Genomic DNA, 16,082 nt, shown 5'->3' on the forward strand with positions numbered 1-16,082 from the left:
TGGAGTCCAGATAAGAACTCAAAAAAAAAAAAAGCTTCAGATTCCAAAGGCTCTGCACCCCACAACCCAGCCTGGGTCCTCCCCTTACCCTCAACCCACTCAACCATTCCTCCCGGAGGCCCCGACACTGCTTCATCCTCCAGGCTCGCGCCTAAGAGACATTCAGGCAGAGTTCCATCGTCCACATCGGAGCCTCCCAACTCTCCAGGACACCCCCGCCCGGCCTAGGAAGCGCCCTTACCAGGTGGGAGTCGGGGGACCCTTGCAATCTTGTTGGTGATCTCTGCCGTGAGCACCGCGAAGTCCTGCTCGTAGCCTTCGAAGTCGGACGACATGGCGGGTTCCGGAGTGGCCGGCCCGGGTCGGAGCCTAGAACGGAGCTGAGGTCACGCGGGGCAAGAAAATCAGAGTGTAAGGACCCGGAAAGTTCCCTAGGGAGCGGAGCAGAGACCTGGGGACAGCTCCCAGGCCGACAGCTTCCTGGTTGTTCGTCGCGATCTTGGTCCTCCGGAAGTTGGGCTGGGTGCGTGTTTCAGTTTCCGTTTAGGCTCCAAGATTAAGAAGTTCTCTAAGGAAAACCCCTTCAATCAGTGTCCCCAAAAGCCTAAAAAAAATTCGTGTTCTCAGGAATCACTGAAAAGCATTTTTTTTCCTCCCTCCGCGTTTTGGAAAGCGGTTCCGGTTCCCCAAGCTAGAAGCCAGAGGGACTTGCTTCCCGACGGAAGGTTGATACGGCGAACCTCCCGGAAGTGGCTGTCACGGAGACTGCGCACTGAGCCCGAGCGGGAGATCAGCTGCGAGGGCGCTGGCTGAGAGACGCGCGGGTCGTGGCTGGTCGCGCACCCCAGCTTCTAGCGCACAGAATTTACTTTCTACTTGCGTTGGGTGGGGGTACCCAGGACGGAGTTATCCGAGCGGGAGAGGGTCTGCTCCGGGTGAGCCCGAGCCGCGAAGTCTGCTCCGGGTGAGCCCAGAAATGCGATGGCCCAGGAGCGGACCCTGAGGACAGGACGGAGGTGGGAGTCAAAGCAGGGGACGTGATTTTGCGATCATCGCCCCACCCCAATGGGGCCAGCATCTCCAGAAAGTCGAGACCAACCACCCCTTACCAAGATGTTCGTCCCCTGCGTGAGGATTTCTCAGTGCTCTACTCCATAACACGAGAGGGAAACTGAGGCACGAGGCAGCGCGGCATCTCTTGCGTGGAAATCTTTGTTACTCTGGCTGTCAGATCTTCTTCGCTTGACTCACTCCAGTCCAGTCCTGAATAGCCTTCTACAGATCTTCCCGGTCCCTCGCCTTTTTTTTTCCCTTCCCTGAAATATTCTCATTCGTGCTTATTCTCATATACGCCTCCGGTCCTGAGTTCACACACACTTCTCTCTCCTCACCTCCTCTCCCCACTCCTCTCCTCCCCTCCTTGAGCTTTCATCCTCCGGTTTCTTTACTTATAACACAGACAGACCTTAAATTAGCCTTTGAGGGGCAACCTCAGGCAAATGGTGTAGACCTTGTCTGGATCATACTGGATTTAATTCAAGAGTGGGTAGGAGGCAGTTTAGAACTCTGTAAAGGAAGTTTGATGATTTGGCTTCTGTCGGATTCAGCTATCACTCAAGTGGTTTAATCGCTCAGCCTCTCTGAGCCATTTTCCTTTCAATGAAGAAGGAAACTGGATTAGGTCAACCATAAGGCCCTCCATCCCAGCTCTAAATTTTTTTGTTTCCTGCAGCGGTTCACTAAATATGCACAGACATAGTCCTCTGACAAGTTGGGAACAAAGGGAAAAAAAACAACCACTTAAGAATCATGGATCCAGTTTATTTGCCATTCAGAATTGACTAAAGTTTGGATAAGATGAAAATGGTTCTTTTTGATATTTGGTGAGATACTCATTTCATAGTAATGTACTTGTGAGCTGCTTCTATTTAGGCGATTATTGAAATTAACAAATACAGATAGTAAAATGTCTTGAAATTGAAATTAACAAAAACAGATAGTAAAATGTCTTACCGAACCTTCTCATTTTGTTTTCTTTAGATTAAGTGTCAAACCAAGGTACTGGATTCTCCTAGATAAAAAGTGTCTAGCAGTGAAAATGGCGTAATCTGCATTAACATCCCACAGCGTGAAGACATGACAGTTAAGGAACACACACGGACTTGTGGCACGAGGAAATGTGTGCACAGAAAGAGGAAATCTGTAATTCTTTAAAAACTGAAAGACATTCTTCCTCACCAAAATGGGTACATTCTGCTCAGTTGTCAAGTTTGAAAATCTCCAAGAATTAAAGAGACTTTGTCACTGGGGTCCCATTATAGCCCTTGGTGTTATAGCAATATGTTCTACCATGGCCATGATTGACTCTGTGTTGTGGTATTGGCCCTTACATACCACTGGAGGAAGCGTGAATTTCATCATGTTGATTAACTGGACTGTCATGATTCTTTATAATTACTTCAATGCCATGTTTGTTGGTCCTGGCTTCGTCCCTCTGGGGTGGAAACCGGTAAGAAAAAGGTTCCTTAAAATGGTGAACCCTCATGATAATCATATATTTAGTTTTTTCCTTACCTGCCAACCAATAATATCAAACATAGCCTACTTTTTACTTTGGTGGAGACTAAGCATATTATTCCAATCACTGGCCATTTAGAGCTCAAAGAATTTTTTTCATACCTGCTTGAAAGTATTTCCCAAAGCAATTTCAATTAAAAAAAAAAATGGAGTGGTAGTAATGAGTACATGGTCATAAGTTTCTAGGAAACACTGTATATCGTGTACCTCATAATTCTACAATGTGGTTGGGCACTGGGATATTTTTTCTTCATGTAACATATTAACATCCCTCATAACTGAGAAAAATACTTTAGAAGCTCAGTTCAGTTCAGTTCAGTCGCTCAGTCGTTTCTGACTCTTTGCGAAGCTACTAGTTTATAAAGTATTCAGAAACAATGGACAGCTTATAACAAGCCAAGCCTTATGAATAAATACTGTAGTTTGATTTTCATTTATGGGAGATGGGGGAAAGATGGAATTTGAATTTTAGCTTGCATTTCCAGCCCTTCTTTTTGAGCTAAAATTTGTTTAAATAATGAATTTCTGATAACAGCAGTATCACTTGTCCAATTACCCAGAAATTTATATTTTGTTTATATTTCACTGCCAAGGAAAATTCTCAGGATAGTGTGTACCTCCAGTACTGTAAAGTCTGCCAAGCATACAAGGCACCACGGTCACATCACTGCAGAAAGTGTAACAGGTACTGTCTGTCTTTACTATTTATTGAAGACTGATCAACTTGATTACTGGCCTTTTGTTATTCTTTCTTAGCACGTCAATCCTAGTTTTATTCCCTGCAAGGTGACTACTTTATAAACAATGTTGTTAAAATACTTGTGTCCATAATCTTACTTTCAAATTGTCAATTCTGATAATGAAAGTTTCACTCTTTCTTCTTGCCATGACAGGAACAGGGTAAAACATTATACTTTAAGTTGTTTTCATAAATCAGGGTTAACTGTCGGCTGACATGTTAACTAGGCTTAGAATTGTTCTGAGTCTAAATTATAAAGGAGACCTGCTTTTTCCATTATTTAGTTGAGTCACATTTATACTTACATAAATCTAATAAGTGAATTCAGGTGCCTGTTGTCACAAGTATTTAATATAAAAGCCTTAATTGGAAGAAAACAGAATCACTGTAAAAAATGTGAATTAAGCTATTGATAGAACCTTTGTAAGTGAACATCTGTATCCACTGATAAATAAGAAATTTATGATGCTAATTCTGAGGTTTAGGGGGACCATTGGAGGGGCAAATAAAGTTTAGTTTGAGGCAAGAAAATTTTCTTCTAACAACCTCAAGGAAAGGAAACAGAGTAAGACTTCACTTACTAAACCACATCTTACATTCCAGAATTAGCTTGCTTAGCTCGGAGACGCCACATGTAAAGGATAAGAACATGAAGGAAGGAAGTTACAAGCGTCTGCCAGGCCCCATCAACCCCAGTGGAGATTCAGAAGTAATTTTGTTCAGTCTCTGTTGTTTTCCACTCCAGTCACTTCAGAGCAAGAGGAAAATCAGGAACCATGCTTATTTCTTTATAATGAACCTTTCAGTGGGCCTCCTGACTTCTTTAAACAAACAAACTTGTAGCAGATGTCTGTTTCCTCAGAAGCCTTTACAAAGCCTGCCCTTTCTTTGGCTGTTTAAAATTTAAAAGAAGTCACTGTTCAAAGTTGTTTAAAAACTCATAAAGATTTTTCTTTTTGTTCTATAAAGTATTATTCCTCTGTGACTCATGCATGGACATGCTAGATTCCTGTGTGCTTGATCTTTTGAAGACCAAAGTTATTTCAAGTAGACAGGATTTTCTGCCTCATGTTTTCTATAAATTTTTCCCATTAGATGTGTGATGAAGATGGACCATCACTGCCCTTGGATCAACAACTGCTGCGGCTATCAGAATCATGCTTCCTTCACGCTGTTCCTCCTTTTAGCACCACTGGGCTGTATTCACGCTGCCTTTATTTTTGTTATGACCATGTATACGCAGCTTTATAATCGGGTAAGTGAAAACATTTGTTTATCAAATCATGAGAGATTAAATAGTAGTTATCAAGATTCTTTAAGAAGTCCCTTTTGGAAATAGGTGTTCTGCAGTTTAGGTGGGGAAATAGAACTTTGTTTTACCTTTACAGGGATTCCTTCTTTAAAAAAGCTTTAAAACAGTTTTTAAGATGAGGAAAGATTATTTTGTATATGCTATCTGGAAACTCACCGTATATGCTGTAGTTGAAGTTTTACTATGTATAACTTATTGGACTTCAATAAGCTATGGTAGAAAATAGAGGAAAAAAACAGAAAAGTGGGAAGAAAAAGACAATACAAGTGCTCTCTGTTTGCGTTCGATCCTGTGGCCACTTGCAGTACTTTCGTTCGTTTCTAAATCCAGTGCTCTGGAACATGGCTCACACAGCAAGTGCACGTTCTTAAACATCGTACGACTGATTGAGTTGATTTATGAGCACGTGGTTATGAGATAAAGTTTGGTGGTCACAAATTCAGGTCCTTAAGCATGCCTGACGGAGAAGGCAATGGCACCCCACTCCAGTACTCTTGCCTGGAAAATCCCATGGACAGAGGAGCCTGGTAGGCTGCAGTCCATGGGGTCGCTAAGAGTCGGATACGACTGAGCGACTTCACTTTCACTTTTCACTTTCATGCATTGGAGAAGGAAACAGCAACCCACTCCAGTGTTCTTGCCTGGAGAATCCCAGGGACAGGGGAGCCTGGTGGGCTGCCGTCTCTGGGGTCACACAGAGTCAGACACGACTGAAGTGACTTAGCAGCAGCAGCAAACATGCCCGGAGGGTAAATGAGGGACCGAGGCCTAATGGGAACCTGGAAAACACATGCCCTTCACACAGAGGACAACCCATATTTTACTTCAGCCATTTATTGATGTTTGGAAATCCAGCCTGGCAATGCCAGATCATCTGGTTTTTCAAGAAAAATCTGAAAACCCAGACTTTCTATGTGCAGTCTGATTTCTAACACACTAAATTTCTAAATGTTGGTACCTAACTCTGAATATTCTAAAACATTTTTCAGGCCAGGCAGTGCACATTAGCAGGACGTGTTTTGACCTACATGTTACTAGTTCTTAAACCTCTGGTTGTGGAACAAGAGGGAAGAAACCACTGAATCTTAGGCTATCTTTGTCACTATGGACGAGCACTGTAAATACAGGAAAGCGAGGAGCAGCCAGGAGACAGTTACAGCTTAGATGTGTGTCCACTGTCATTCATCCCCCGTAATGCGCGTGCAGTCTACCTAATGCTTGCTTTTTTTTTTTTTATTGCAAACATCTATTCGAGGTACCTAATGCTTTCTGAGGAAACAATGACAAACAAAAAACATTTGACAATACCAAAGAGGATATCGTGCATGTCACTATGAGTTCAAGCCACAGAATTAACTAGAAAACAGTTATGTTTGCTTTGGCCACAATAGCACATTGTCATTTGCTGATCTTGATCAAGTGGTTTTAAGTGGTACAGTAGAGTCTAACCATTTACGACAACCAAGTATTTCTTGTGGGTGTTGTTGTTCGCAGCTCTCCTTTGGGTGGAACACGGTCAAGATTGATATGAGCGCAGCCCGGAGAGACCCTCTTCCGATTATTCCTTTTGGATTAGCTGCATTTGCTGCCACCTTGTTTGCCTTGGGATTAGCTTTAGGAACAACCATAGCTGTCGGGATGTTGTTTTTTATCCAGGTAAGCTCCTCCATTACCTCGAGCTAACACTGTCGAGTAATTGGGGCCGCTTGTAATGAGAAGGAGAAAAAAGCTGCATTTAAGAATGCCGTGTGAAATGGAGATTATTGTTACTTTTTCCACCTAGGTGATGAATTTTATCTTCTGCTGGTCAGATAATTTCAAAGTGACTTTGCCAGCATTTGTTGGTAATGATTTAATTTAAAAAATCCTAAGTTAGAGTTACACAGCATTTTATCCTTGAGAAAGCTCTTCTCACAGTCTCTCTTGATGTTCATATCAACCCCAAAAGAAGTCGAAGAGGAGTATTATTTTCCCTTCCTTGCAGATGAGTAATTGAGTCACAAGGAGGTTAAGTGGCATACCCAATATCATCCATTCATGCATTCAGTAAACATAATTATTAATGTTATTTTATAATCACATATATTAATCAAAAGCATAATAACATAGCTAACGTTTATGGAGTGCTATTTTAGGCCTTTTACATATGATAGCTCATTTAATCTCCATAACAACCCTATGATATTGGTGCTACTTAATGTCTGCTCTATGATGAATCACTCTCCTAATTTCTGAGTTTACAATAATGAGAATGAAGAGGATCCTGCCATTAAATCTGGGTCATGTGTATATCATAGACTTATGTACAAAGTGATGCTGTGAGAGCCCAGAGAAGGAGGATGTGACCCTGAAGGGATCAAAAAATAGTTCTTATGACTCACTGCATTTGATTCATTAGTGTATTCATTCACTGAAGGCCTACCATGAACCAGCTACTGTGCTAGGCCCTTGGAAGATGGAAAGGACTCCCAGTCCAGGGTTGCTCTTCCCGTGTCACAGTGTCCCCATGAAGACACAGCCAGACATCAGAGAATTGCAGAACTCGTAGAATTAGAAACACTGCGCTAGCAGGCCCTGATGCATTGCCCAACCCTTTTTGAACTCTTAGTTTTAAAATAACCTGGTTTGGGTTATATTTTATATTTTTTACTAGTCTGGAATCAAATTCTTTGAAAAATTTTCACCAATGCCTATAATTAAGAATCACATTAGAAATAAAGTAAAGTCATGTGGTGTAAAAACCTACATAAATGGAATTGTCATTTCAGGAAAATCAAAAATAGAATCAAGACTGAATATACTCAAGTTTTTAAGGCAAACAGAATGTCTAGGTTGACTGTAATGAGTCACTGTTACTTGTAATAAATAGGCTAATCATGCATTTAAGATTTATTTAAAATAGTGGTAAAATTTTAATGGCAAAATATGTTAATGCTGATTGAGTAGATTATATTATAATTTATTAATACTCTGGAAAACTTATTCAGAAGGTAGTACTTAAAGCATGATTTTTCATTTAAGCCATAGATTCAGATTTGATTGTGGATTGATGTAGTCATGTGAAGATATAGTCCAGTGGTTTAGAGTCAGATGAACCACGTGCTCTTTTATTTAATCTCTATTGTCCTGATAGCTTCATCTATGGAATGGAGCAATAAAAACTGTCTCATAGGGGTAGTATAAAGATGATAATCTTTTTTTTTAAGATGATAATCTTAAATGAACCAGTAACATTTAAAATTTTACTATTTCCAGATGAAAATAATTCTCAGAAACAAAACTTCTATTGAATCATGGATTGAAGAGAAGGTAAATTTTAGCGTTATTTTCTTAATGTTGATAAAGTACTGATTGACTAATAGATCAGATTAACTAGTAAATGCCCCCAAATGAAAGCTTGACTACCAAATGGCTTCCTTATGTCATTTGCATGCCGCGTGAAGGGTGATTATAGGAACCGTTTGATTTATTCCTGGTTCAATAAGACTCCCACAGAACCATCTCACACTGAATTGTTCTAAGTCACACATGAAGCTATTTGGCTGTACTCTCTCAGACTGGAGGAGAAGGCAGTCCATTGGGATGGGAGCTTCTGTCTTACCAAGGTGCCGTCACATTGGCTTTACACATCAGATAGATCTGAGAACATTTAGCTTGTCACAAACCTCACAACCTCCAATACATACTTCACACTGTCCATTGTGATTCTGATGTTAAAATATGCCCCACTGCCTGTTTAAAACTTCTCAGAGCCTTTCCATCCCTGTAGCTTATTGGAGTTGTAAAGCCAGTGCATTGCAGCCCCGGCAGATAACCTAGAGGAGTGGAGCCAGCCTGCGCTCCAGAGCTGTCCAGCAGACCAAGCTCATCATGGCCACAGAGAAATCCTCACCTAGTATTGTGAGATCATGTAATTGTTTTTTCCAAGAAAAACCAGAGATCTGGATTTTTATGTTACCTTCTTTGTTTTTAAACATTGAGAAACAATTCAAATTAAGAGCAAAATAAACAGAAAATCTTCATGGGCCAAAGAAAACACACCTATAGGACATATTTAGCCCCCTAGCAGCCAGTTGGTGAGTTTTAATTTATAGCAGCAGCTCTCAAACTTCGGTCTTGGGACCTTTTTTTGTTCGTTGTTTAGCGACTAATTCGTGCCCAGCTCTTTTGCGACCTCATGGACTGTAGCCCTCTAGGCTTCTGTGTCTGTGGAATTTCTCAGGCAAGAATACTGGAGTGGGTTGCCGTTTCCTTCTCCAGGGGATCTTCCTGACCCTGGGTTGGAACCCACATCTTCTGCATTGATAGGCGGATTCTCTGCCACTGAACCATCAGGGAAGCCCCTCAGGACCTTTTACATTCTCAAAAATTGTTAAGTACACTAAAATTATACTATTGGGTATTGTATCTATTGACATTTGCCATATTTTCTGAGAAAACCTTTGAATATTATTTCATTTAAAAATAACAATAATAAATCCATTATATGTTAATAAAATAACATTTCTGGAAAAATAATTAAATTTTCCAAAATAAACAGAATAGGGAGAGTGGCATTGTTTTATGTTTTTACAAATTTCTTTAATATCTGACTCAACAGAAGACAGTTGGATTCTCACATCTAGTTCTGCATTCAGTCTGTTGAGATATGTTGCTTTGATTGAAGTATATGAAGAAAATTCAGCCTCAAACAGATAAGTAGGTAGAAAAAGGGGTATTTTAATATGCCTTTTAGGTAACAGTGGACATTCTTTGGTAGTAACAATACATTATAACTTGACAAGTGCTAGTTGGTGAGAGGTTAGTTGCATGTGAGATCTAAAATTACATCAATCAATTTTTTGCATTCTTTTGTATTCAAATCCATCAATCTGTCTTGCTCTTTGAATGGATCTTTTAGCCATATAGGGCATCAAGCATTGGTCTTTTGGAACATACTGGTTTACAGATACACAGATTTTTAGAATGTTGATACAGTTCATTATTCACAATGTAAATCCATTCGTATCACTACCAGTTTTATGGGGAAAATATTTAAATATTGGAAAGCCGTCAAGCTCATAGTGGTGATGTAAACGTTCCAAATTCTAATTTTCATTTGAAAGCCTTACATTTTTCACTAGCAACAAGTAGTTGTTTATATGAAGTAATAGCCTGACTTTGTTCATCTTCGAGAAGACATCCACTAAATACTGAAGTCTGAACAACTTTGGTTTGTCTGTTACATTACTCATTCTTTCAAACAAAAACAGCATTTCATGAAAAAAGCTGGCTGCACAGCTGTAGTTGGCTCACAGCTCAGACAGGTGTTTTCCTTGAGATAAGCATTTTGTCATGCTTTATGTGTATTTCCTGTGTTGTCACACAGAATATTAAAAAGACATCTACTTGAGGGCTGAGATTTAATAAAAATTATTTTTATTCATCAAGACATTTTTATGTAAAACTGGGCTTTTTGTTGGTTTGGTTTGGTTTGAATTGAGTGTGTAGCAATGAAGAATATAACAGCTTGGTGCCATTGTCTTGACGCCAACATAAGGTGCCAGCAATTTCACCCACCGTTGCAAATGTCAGCACCATGAAAGAAGGCAAGAATGTCTTAGTATTATTATCAAAGTTGTCTGACTTTGTTCAACCCCAAGAAAAGGTCTTGGGGACTGAAGGAGATGCACAAAGCATACTTTGAGAACCACGGATATACAAGTTTAAGTCCAAGCTCCTTAGCTTATGCATACTAAAACCTTTTATGTCTTCCCCTTACCTGCTTCTCCAGTTCATTTCCACCCCTCCCCATCCCATTCATACTCCATACCAGCTAATACCAAATAGTTTATGCATCTTACGCTTCTGTATTTTTCCACATGTTGCTCACTCTGCCTAGAATATTCTTCCTAGCTCTTTTTTCCTTATTTCTTGCCCCTCGAGACTTGGTTCAGCTGTCAGTTCCTCCGAGAAACCTTCCTTGACTCTCCCTGGACCAAGTGAAGTACCCTTCTTCCCTTTTCCCATGGCACCTGTTGCACGCCTCTGGCAGTTTTTAACACGTACTGTGCACGGAGTTCCCTCTTCACTGTGTGCTTCTCTCACACAGACTCCATGCCTTTGTTGTTTTCGTAAACTGCTCTCATCCTTAGCACTTTGTCTTTTTTAATATTCTAGGTCTCGGTTCTCTGAGGTTCTTAATCCATTTTAAGACACTGAAGTTTTTGTTTATAAGAAGGGAAAAGAAGTTACTCATTATCAGGATGGGGATGGACTTACATGTTTTCATGTTACAGCTTGACAGTTCTTGTAATTGAATTATTATCAGTATCACTTTATCAGTAACTGCAAGAAGCTTTTCTCTAAAATACTATCCAATGATAATAAAATATTTCAAGGTATAATCTCTAGTTAGCATAACATTGACATTAGAGTAACTTTTTTTGCCGATGACCAAGGCTATCTGTAAAGTGCCACACTAAATCTAGAAGTTATTTTAAACCTGGCACTATGTTGCTCAATAAAAATCAAATAAATGATTCTATTAAGTTAAAGAAAATGGGTCAAAATTACCATATTTTATTACACAATAAATATCACTGGGTTTGTATGCTCATTGTAGGAATAAACAGTGCATCTTTATACCGCTAGGTGTCAGTAGAGATTCAGAAATCCTAAGCCAGTTTATTCCCGTAGGTAAAAGATGACGATTAAGTGCCTAGAATATAATTTATGAAACTTGGATATATATATGCATAAAATGTGCATATAAGTGCCTATATAAGTATGCAGACATATGTAATGGTATGTAAAACTGAAAGATCGCTCACACTTAACCTGCTAACTTAAAAAAAAAATTTTTTTTCATAAAATGACTCACCTGTCACACCTTTCCTGGCCATTCCTACAGGTTCCTTCCAGCCTGAATAAACCCTTGTTTTCTCTTAAATCTTTTTGTTAACATCTGTTCTTTACACCTGGATCCTTTTGTTCTACTGAACAAGTAGGAACATTGAGGGTTTTTTATATATGAAATAAAGTTACTAACTTTTAATAAGCATTTTTGAATGCTTAAATTCAGTCTTGTTTAGACTTACTCCTAAAAAAGCCCTGTCGCACATTTTGTGGATGATCTTATACGAGGCTGGTGTTTGTGTGTCAGGTTCTTCCTATATTGTAATAAGTGTTTATTACTCCTGTATATTCTAATGTTATAACGAGGAGGAAGTATTTTCTAGAAGCATTAAAGGCAGATGTCTCTGCCATCTTACCTCTTTGTTACCCACAGGCTAAAGATCGAATTCAGTATTATCAACTAGATGAAGTCTTTGTTTTTCCTTATGATATGGGAAGTAGATGGAAGAACTTCAAACAAGTATTCACATGGTCAGGGGTCCCTGAAGGAGATGGACTGGATTGGCCAATCAGAGAAGGCTGTCACCAGTACAGCTTAACAGTGAGTGTTTTGTTCAAATAGTCTTCCTTTTTACCCCACCTTCTTCCTCTTCTCCTTAACTCCGATCGCATTTTATAGTAAAATAAGTCATAAGAATTGTTTCAGCATGTCAAAATGAATCTAAGTGAATTCCCAAGCACTCCTTGTATCATGAAGAGGAAGAAGAAGTCGCTCAGTCGTGTCTGACTTCCTTCAATTTAAATCTCTTATCGCGCCATACTTGTGAGATAAAGTCCTGATTCCTTACCTTGGATTTATAAAACCCAGCCAAAAGCTGCCTTTCGCCTACATCCTTTTCATGCTGTTCATGGGGCTCTCAAGGCAAGAATGCTGAAGTGGTTTGCCTTTCCCTTCACTGGGCCACATTTTGTCAGACCACCTACATCCTGGAGGGAATCAGCCTTTCCGATCAGCCTAGTCCACTCAGCAAATCCCTGATACAATTCTCCCCCCCCCAGTTTTTTCTATACCATATGACCTCCTCTTTATCAGAAATTACTCAGATCAGCTCCAGTCCCCCCGCCCCCATCTAGACTCATCTGGATTTGGTACCTAGTCATATACTAGTTATATGAGCACATGAGGTCTCAATTTAATCCTTGTATCTTTAACTTGGCAAGATTCTAAGCAGAGATTATTTCCCCTTGTATCTAGTGTAGTGTCATATAGTAAGTTGTAGCTGAATAAGTGGAAAAGAGGAGTCGAAATGACGACTTTTAATCAAGACCCATCGTTAATGAACTTTGCAGTCTCTGTGAAGACTCTGAGTCTCTAGACTGCTTCATCTTAAGGGACTAGCCTGGAGGCCCCCGGAGGGCAGAGAGCACATCTCCTTGATTGCTGGGCCACAGGGAGTGCTCTGTGATTATACACGGATAAAGACACTGGAGAGGGAACATTGAGAAGAAAGTCCCACTTCAGTGCGGTTTTTAGTCACAGAGCCTTCTTCCCATGCTTTAAAAAAAAAAAGTGTAGCCTTTAAATTGTAGCAATTTGAAATGTTGGAAAATTGGGAGTTTGTCATGTCACTCTGATACAGTGAATGAGGAAAGCCTGTTTTTCAGTGTTGAGATATGAGACTTCATTTTTTCTTTTTATATCTTCCAAACAGATAGAACAGTTGAAACAAAAAGCAGATAAAAGAGTCAGAAGTGTAAGTAATTCTTTTGCAGTGATACTAATTTCTTTTCCTTTGTCAGGCTCAGCACTTCCATGTAGCTTTTAAAATTGCCTCTAAGTAAAAAACCAACTGTTGGCTTTTATTAAATAATATTTCTTAATCATTTGTTGAACTTTGATGCATTTTACTTTTGTTTTCATTCAGATTGGTCTGGAGGTTTGGAGGGAATTTAGTCAATTTATATTGTCAAAAGATAATTATCCTCAGTATAGTTCCCCAGTGGGAAACTTGTCCTTAAAGTGATGCTAAACAATTAATTCAGTGGCCACAAGCTACATGTGGTTATTTAAATTTAAATTAATTTAAATTAAATTCAAATTCCTTGGTTGCACCAGCCACATTAAAAGTGTTCAGTATCTACTTGTGGCTAGGGGATACCACACTGTATACCACAAGTATAAAACATCTCCACCATTGCAGAAAGTTCCATTGGTCAGCACTGCTTCTAAAATTTTATTCTTAGCCATGTGCTTGAAATGAAAGGTAAGAAAAGCCTGGGAATTAGAAGCATCAATTAATTACCTTCTATAAGGGAACTGGGTAGATAGCGAGCCAGAAGGGAAAGACTTGTTGCCTGATATTCTGGGTCTACCTTTAACGGTTTACATTCAAGGTTAAAAAACTTCATACGTGGGTTAATGTTAAATTGTTCCACTCACTGATGACAGGTCCGGTATAAAGTGATAGAAGATTATAGTGGTACCTGCTGTCCTTTGAATAGAGGAATCAAAACATTCTTCACGAGCCCCTGCACTGAAGAGCCTCGGATAAGGCTACAGAAAGGGGAATTCATCTTAGCTACAAGAGGGTTACGGTAAGTAACGGAAAGTACTGAATTTCTTCTTGAATAATGAAATTGGCATCTAGCCTAAAAAGAAAAATTAATTTTAATCTTTTAAATATTTCAGATACTGGTTGTATGGAGACAAAATTCTTGATGATTCCGTTTTAGAAGGTATGGACATGAAAGCGAGTGTTTAAAGGATAAGACTGCCAGCAATAACTGCAGATTTTACAAGAATAACTTTTATAAACAGTCACATGCATTAGCGGAACGATAGGAAAATACTCATTAAGCAGCAAAAAGAAGCTCTGTGTATTACTTCTCCATAGCACTTGTATTTATCGGGTCTTTGCAATGATTAGTGAACATTGGATCCCATACTTAAATATGCAGCACACACTTGTGGAAATGCTTCATTTGTGGTATTCAGTCCCCAGCAGCCCTCTGAGGTCCATGCTGTCATTGACATTTTGTTGGTGAGGGAACTGAAATGTGGGGAAGCTTAGCAGCGTGCCCAAGGCCACACTAAATGCAGGAAGAGCCAAGACTCCAGCCCACGCAGTCTGGCTCAGAGCCTGTGACTAAGCTGCTGTGCTATGCATGCACCCATTGAGTGAATCATTCTATTATGATAAAAACTAGTGAATTGAAACATTCCATGTCTTTGATTTTTTTAATTTACTTTTAAGAATTATTTCTGTAAAGATTATCCTAGGATGCTCTTTTGAAAACACTGGGTTAATCATAAATTAGCCCATGTGATAGGTTATGCAAGCTTGATATAGAAGTGCACGTGTTAAGAAAAAATCTAAAAAGCAGACCTCCAGGGAGATAGGTCCCTAGAACAGATGAAGTGTTACGGTGCGTCAGACTCCCTCCCAGTCACACACCTGTGCTTGAAGACCAGGTCCCCCCACTCCACTGGAGCGCTCCCAGATGATGGAACTTGGGAAATACCTATTTTCTAGCTCGTTAGGAATGCATATATTTTGAATTTTTAGTTAGTTAGTTAATTTTAGCCTCAAGTTGTGCTAATCAAAATTGGGGGGGGGTAATTAAAAGCTTATCAGTTTGAAGTAACAGGATTTACAAGTCTCACAGATTTCATTTTGGTATATCTATTTCATATCAATTTCATTTTCTCCCTCAGGTGTTTCAAGAATAAGAGGATGGTTCCCTAGAAACTGTGTAGAAAAGTGCCCCTGTGACGCCGAAACAGATCAAGCCCCAGAGGGCGAGAAGAAAAATAGATAGCCGCTTTTGAAGTAAAATTCCTCTCAGTCCACTCCATTACTTGAAAACTGTACATATTACTAAAGAATTATGCAATGAGCCTACTCTGGTTAAGGTGTTCTTTTCCTCAAAGGTGCCCTTGTGCCATGATCTAAATATTTTTATTACCACTTTGAAATGGAGAAGCCATTCTGCACATGCCTTTGAATCCCTGCACCTCTCTGCCACTTCTCCCCCTCCCCAAAAGGAAACACACTTCACCCAAGTGAGTCAATTGCATTTTCTCTAGGATTTTGTGTGCGCTGCACACGGTGGACCTGACCTGCAGATAGAGCCCCCCCTCTACCAGGAGCATCTGCATGTGATGCTTTATCCTCTGTCCCCCTTGGCCGAATTTCTGATACTCTAGATACTATAGAACTTAATTTGTCAGATTCAGTGTAAGCTCAGATTTTATTACCCGTCTTTTAATAATGATGATTTTGTCAAATCAAATAAAGATAAATGGCTGTTCTGTATAAATCATAGTTTTTACTCCAGGCATCTTTCTTTTTGCTGACTAAAAAGGAGTGTTATTTCCTTATGGAAAAACTGCTGCTTTACTGCCTCTTGGAAAATCGACATCTTTAATCATGAGTCTTCAGACATACATATTTGCCTCAAATAAATATTCAATTAATGATATATTGAGATCATAATATTCTAGTAGACTTTTTTTTTTAATTGAAGTATAATTGATTGACAGTGTTACAGGTGTATAGCAATGATCCAGGTATGTATACACACACACATATATTCTTTTTCAGATTCTTTTCCATT

General features: G+C 39.5%; 2 protein-coding genes across 14 annotated transcripts in view; one reads left to right on the forward strand and one right to left on the reverse strand.

The window, feature by feature from the left end:
* Positions 1 to 663, reverse strand: part of VTI1A (vesicle transport through interaction with t-SNAREs 1A) — a 369,166-nt gene extending 368,503 nt beyond the window's left edge. For 2 of the 8 annotated variants that reach the window (XR_011462780.1, XM_070363701.1), the window contains exon 1: positions 242 to 662. Coding sequence is in view for 7 of the 8 variants with exons in the window: in XM_070363701.1 (XP_070219802.1) it covers positions 242 to 335 (94 nt within the window). In the remaining variant the exon portion in view is untranslated. Of the gene's footprint in view, positions 1 to 241 lie in introns of all 8 variants that reach the window. The other 6 variants (XM_070363702.1, XM_070363703.1, XM_070363699.1 and 3 more) reach the window with 5 other exon arrangements.
* A 104-nt stretch (positions 664 to 767) lies between these two features.
* On the forward strand, positions 768 to 15,790 carry ZDHHC6 (zinc finger DHHC-type palmitoyltransferase 6). 6 transcript variants are annotated; one of them, XM_070363694.1, is made up of 11 exons: positions 768 to 1,176; positions 2,041 to 2,509; positions 3,171 to 3,262; positions 4,412 to 4,571; positions 6,123 to 6,284; positions 7,884 to 7,937; positions 11,899 to 12,066; positions 13,178 to 13,219; positions 13,915 to 14,060; positions 14,155 to 14,201; positions 15,181 to 15,790. In XM_070363694.1, the coding sequence occupies exons 2-11, from the start codon at positions 2,243 to 2,245 to the stop codon at positions 15,282 to 15,284; spliced, it is 1,242 nt and encodes a 413-aa protein (XP_070219795.1). In that variant the 5' UTR covers positions 768 to 1,176; positions 2,041 to 2,242; the 3' UTR covers positions 15,285 to 15,790. The 6 variants fall into 6 exon arrangements, with proteins under 6 accessions (XP_070219795.1, XP_070219796.1, XP_070219794.1 ...); XM_070363695.1 differs by having other exon boundaries at positions 768 to 1,128; XM_070363693.1 differs by having other exon boundaries at positions 768 to 1,016.
* The last annotated feature ends 292 nt before the right edge of the window (positions 15,791 to 16,082 follow it).

Source organism: Bos mutus, chromosome 26 (assembly GCF_027580195.1).
Source record: "Bos mutus isolate GX-2022 chromosome 26, NWIPB_WYAK_1.1, whole genome shotgun sequence".
NCBI lineage: Eukaryota > Metazoa > Chordata > Mammalia > Artiodactyla > Bovidae > Bos > Bos mutus.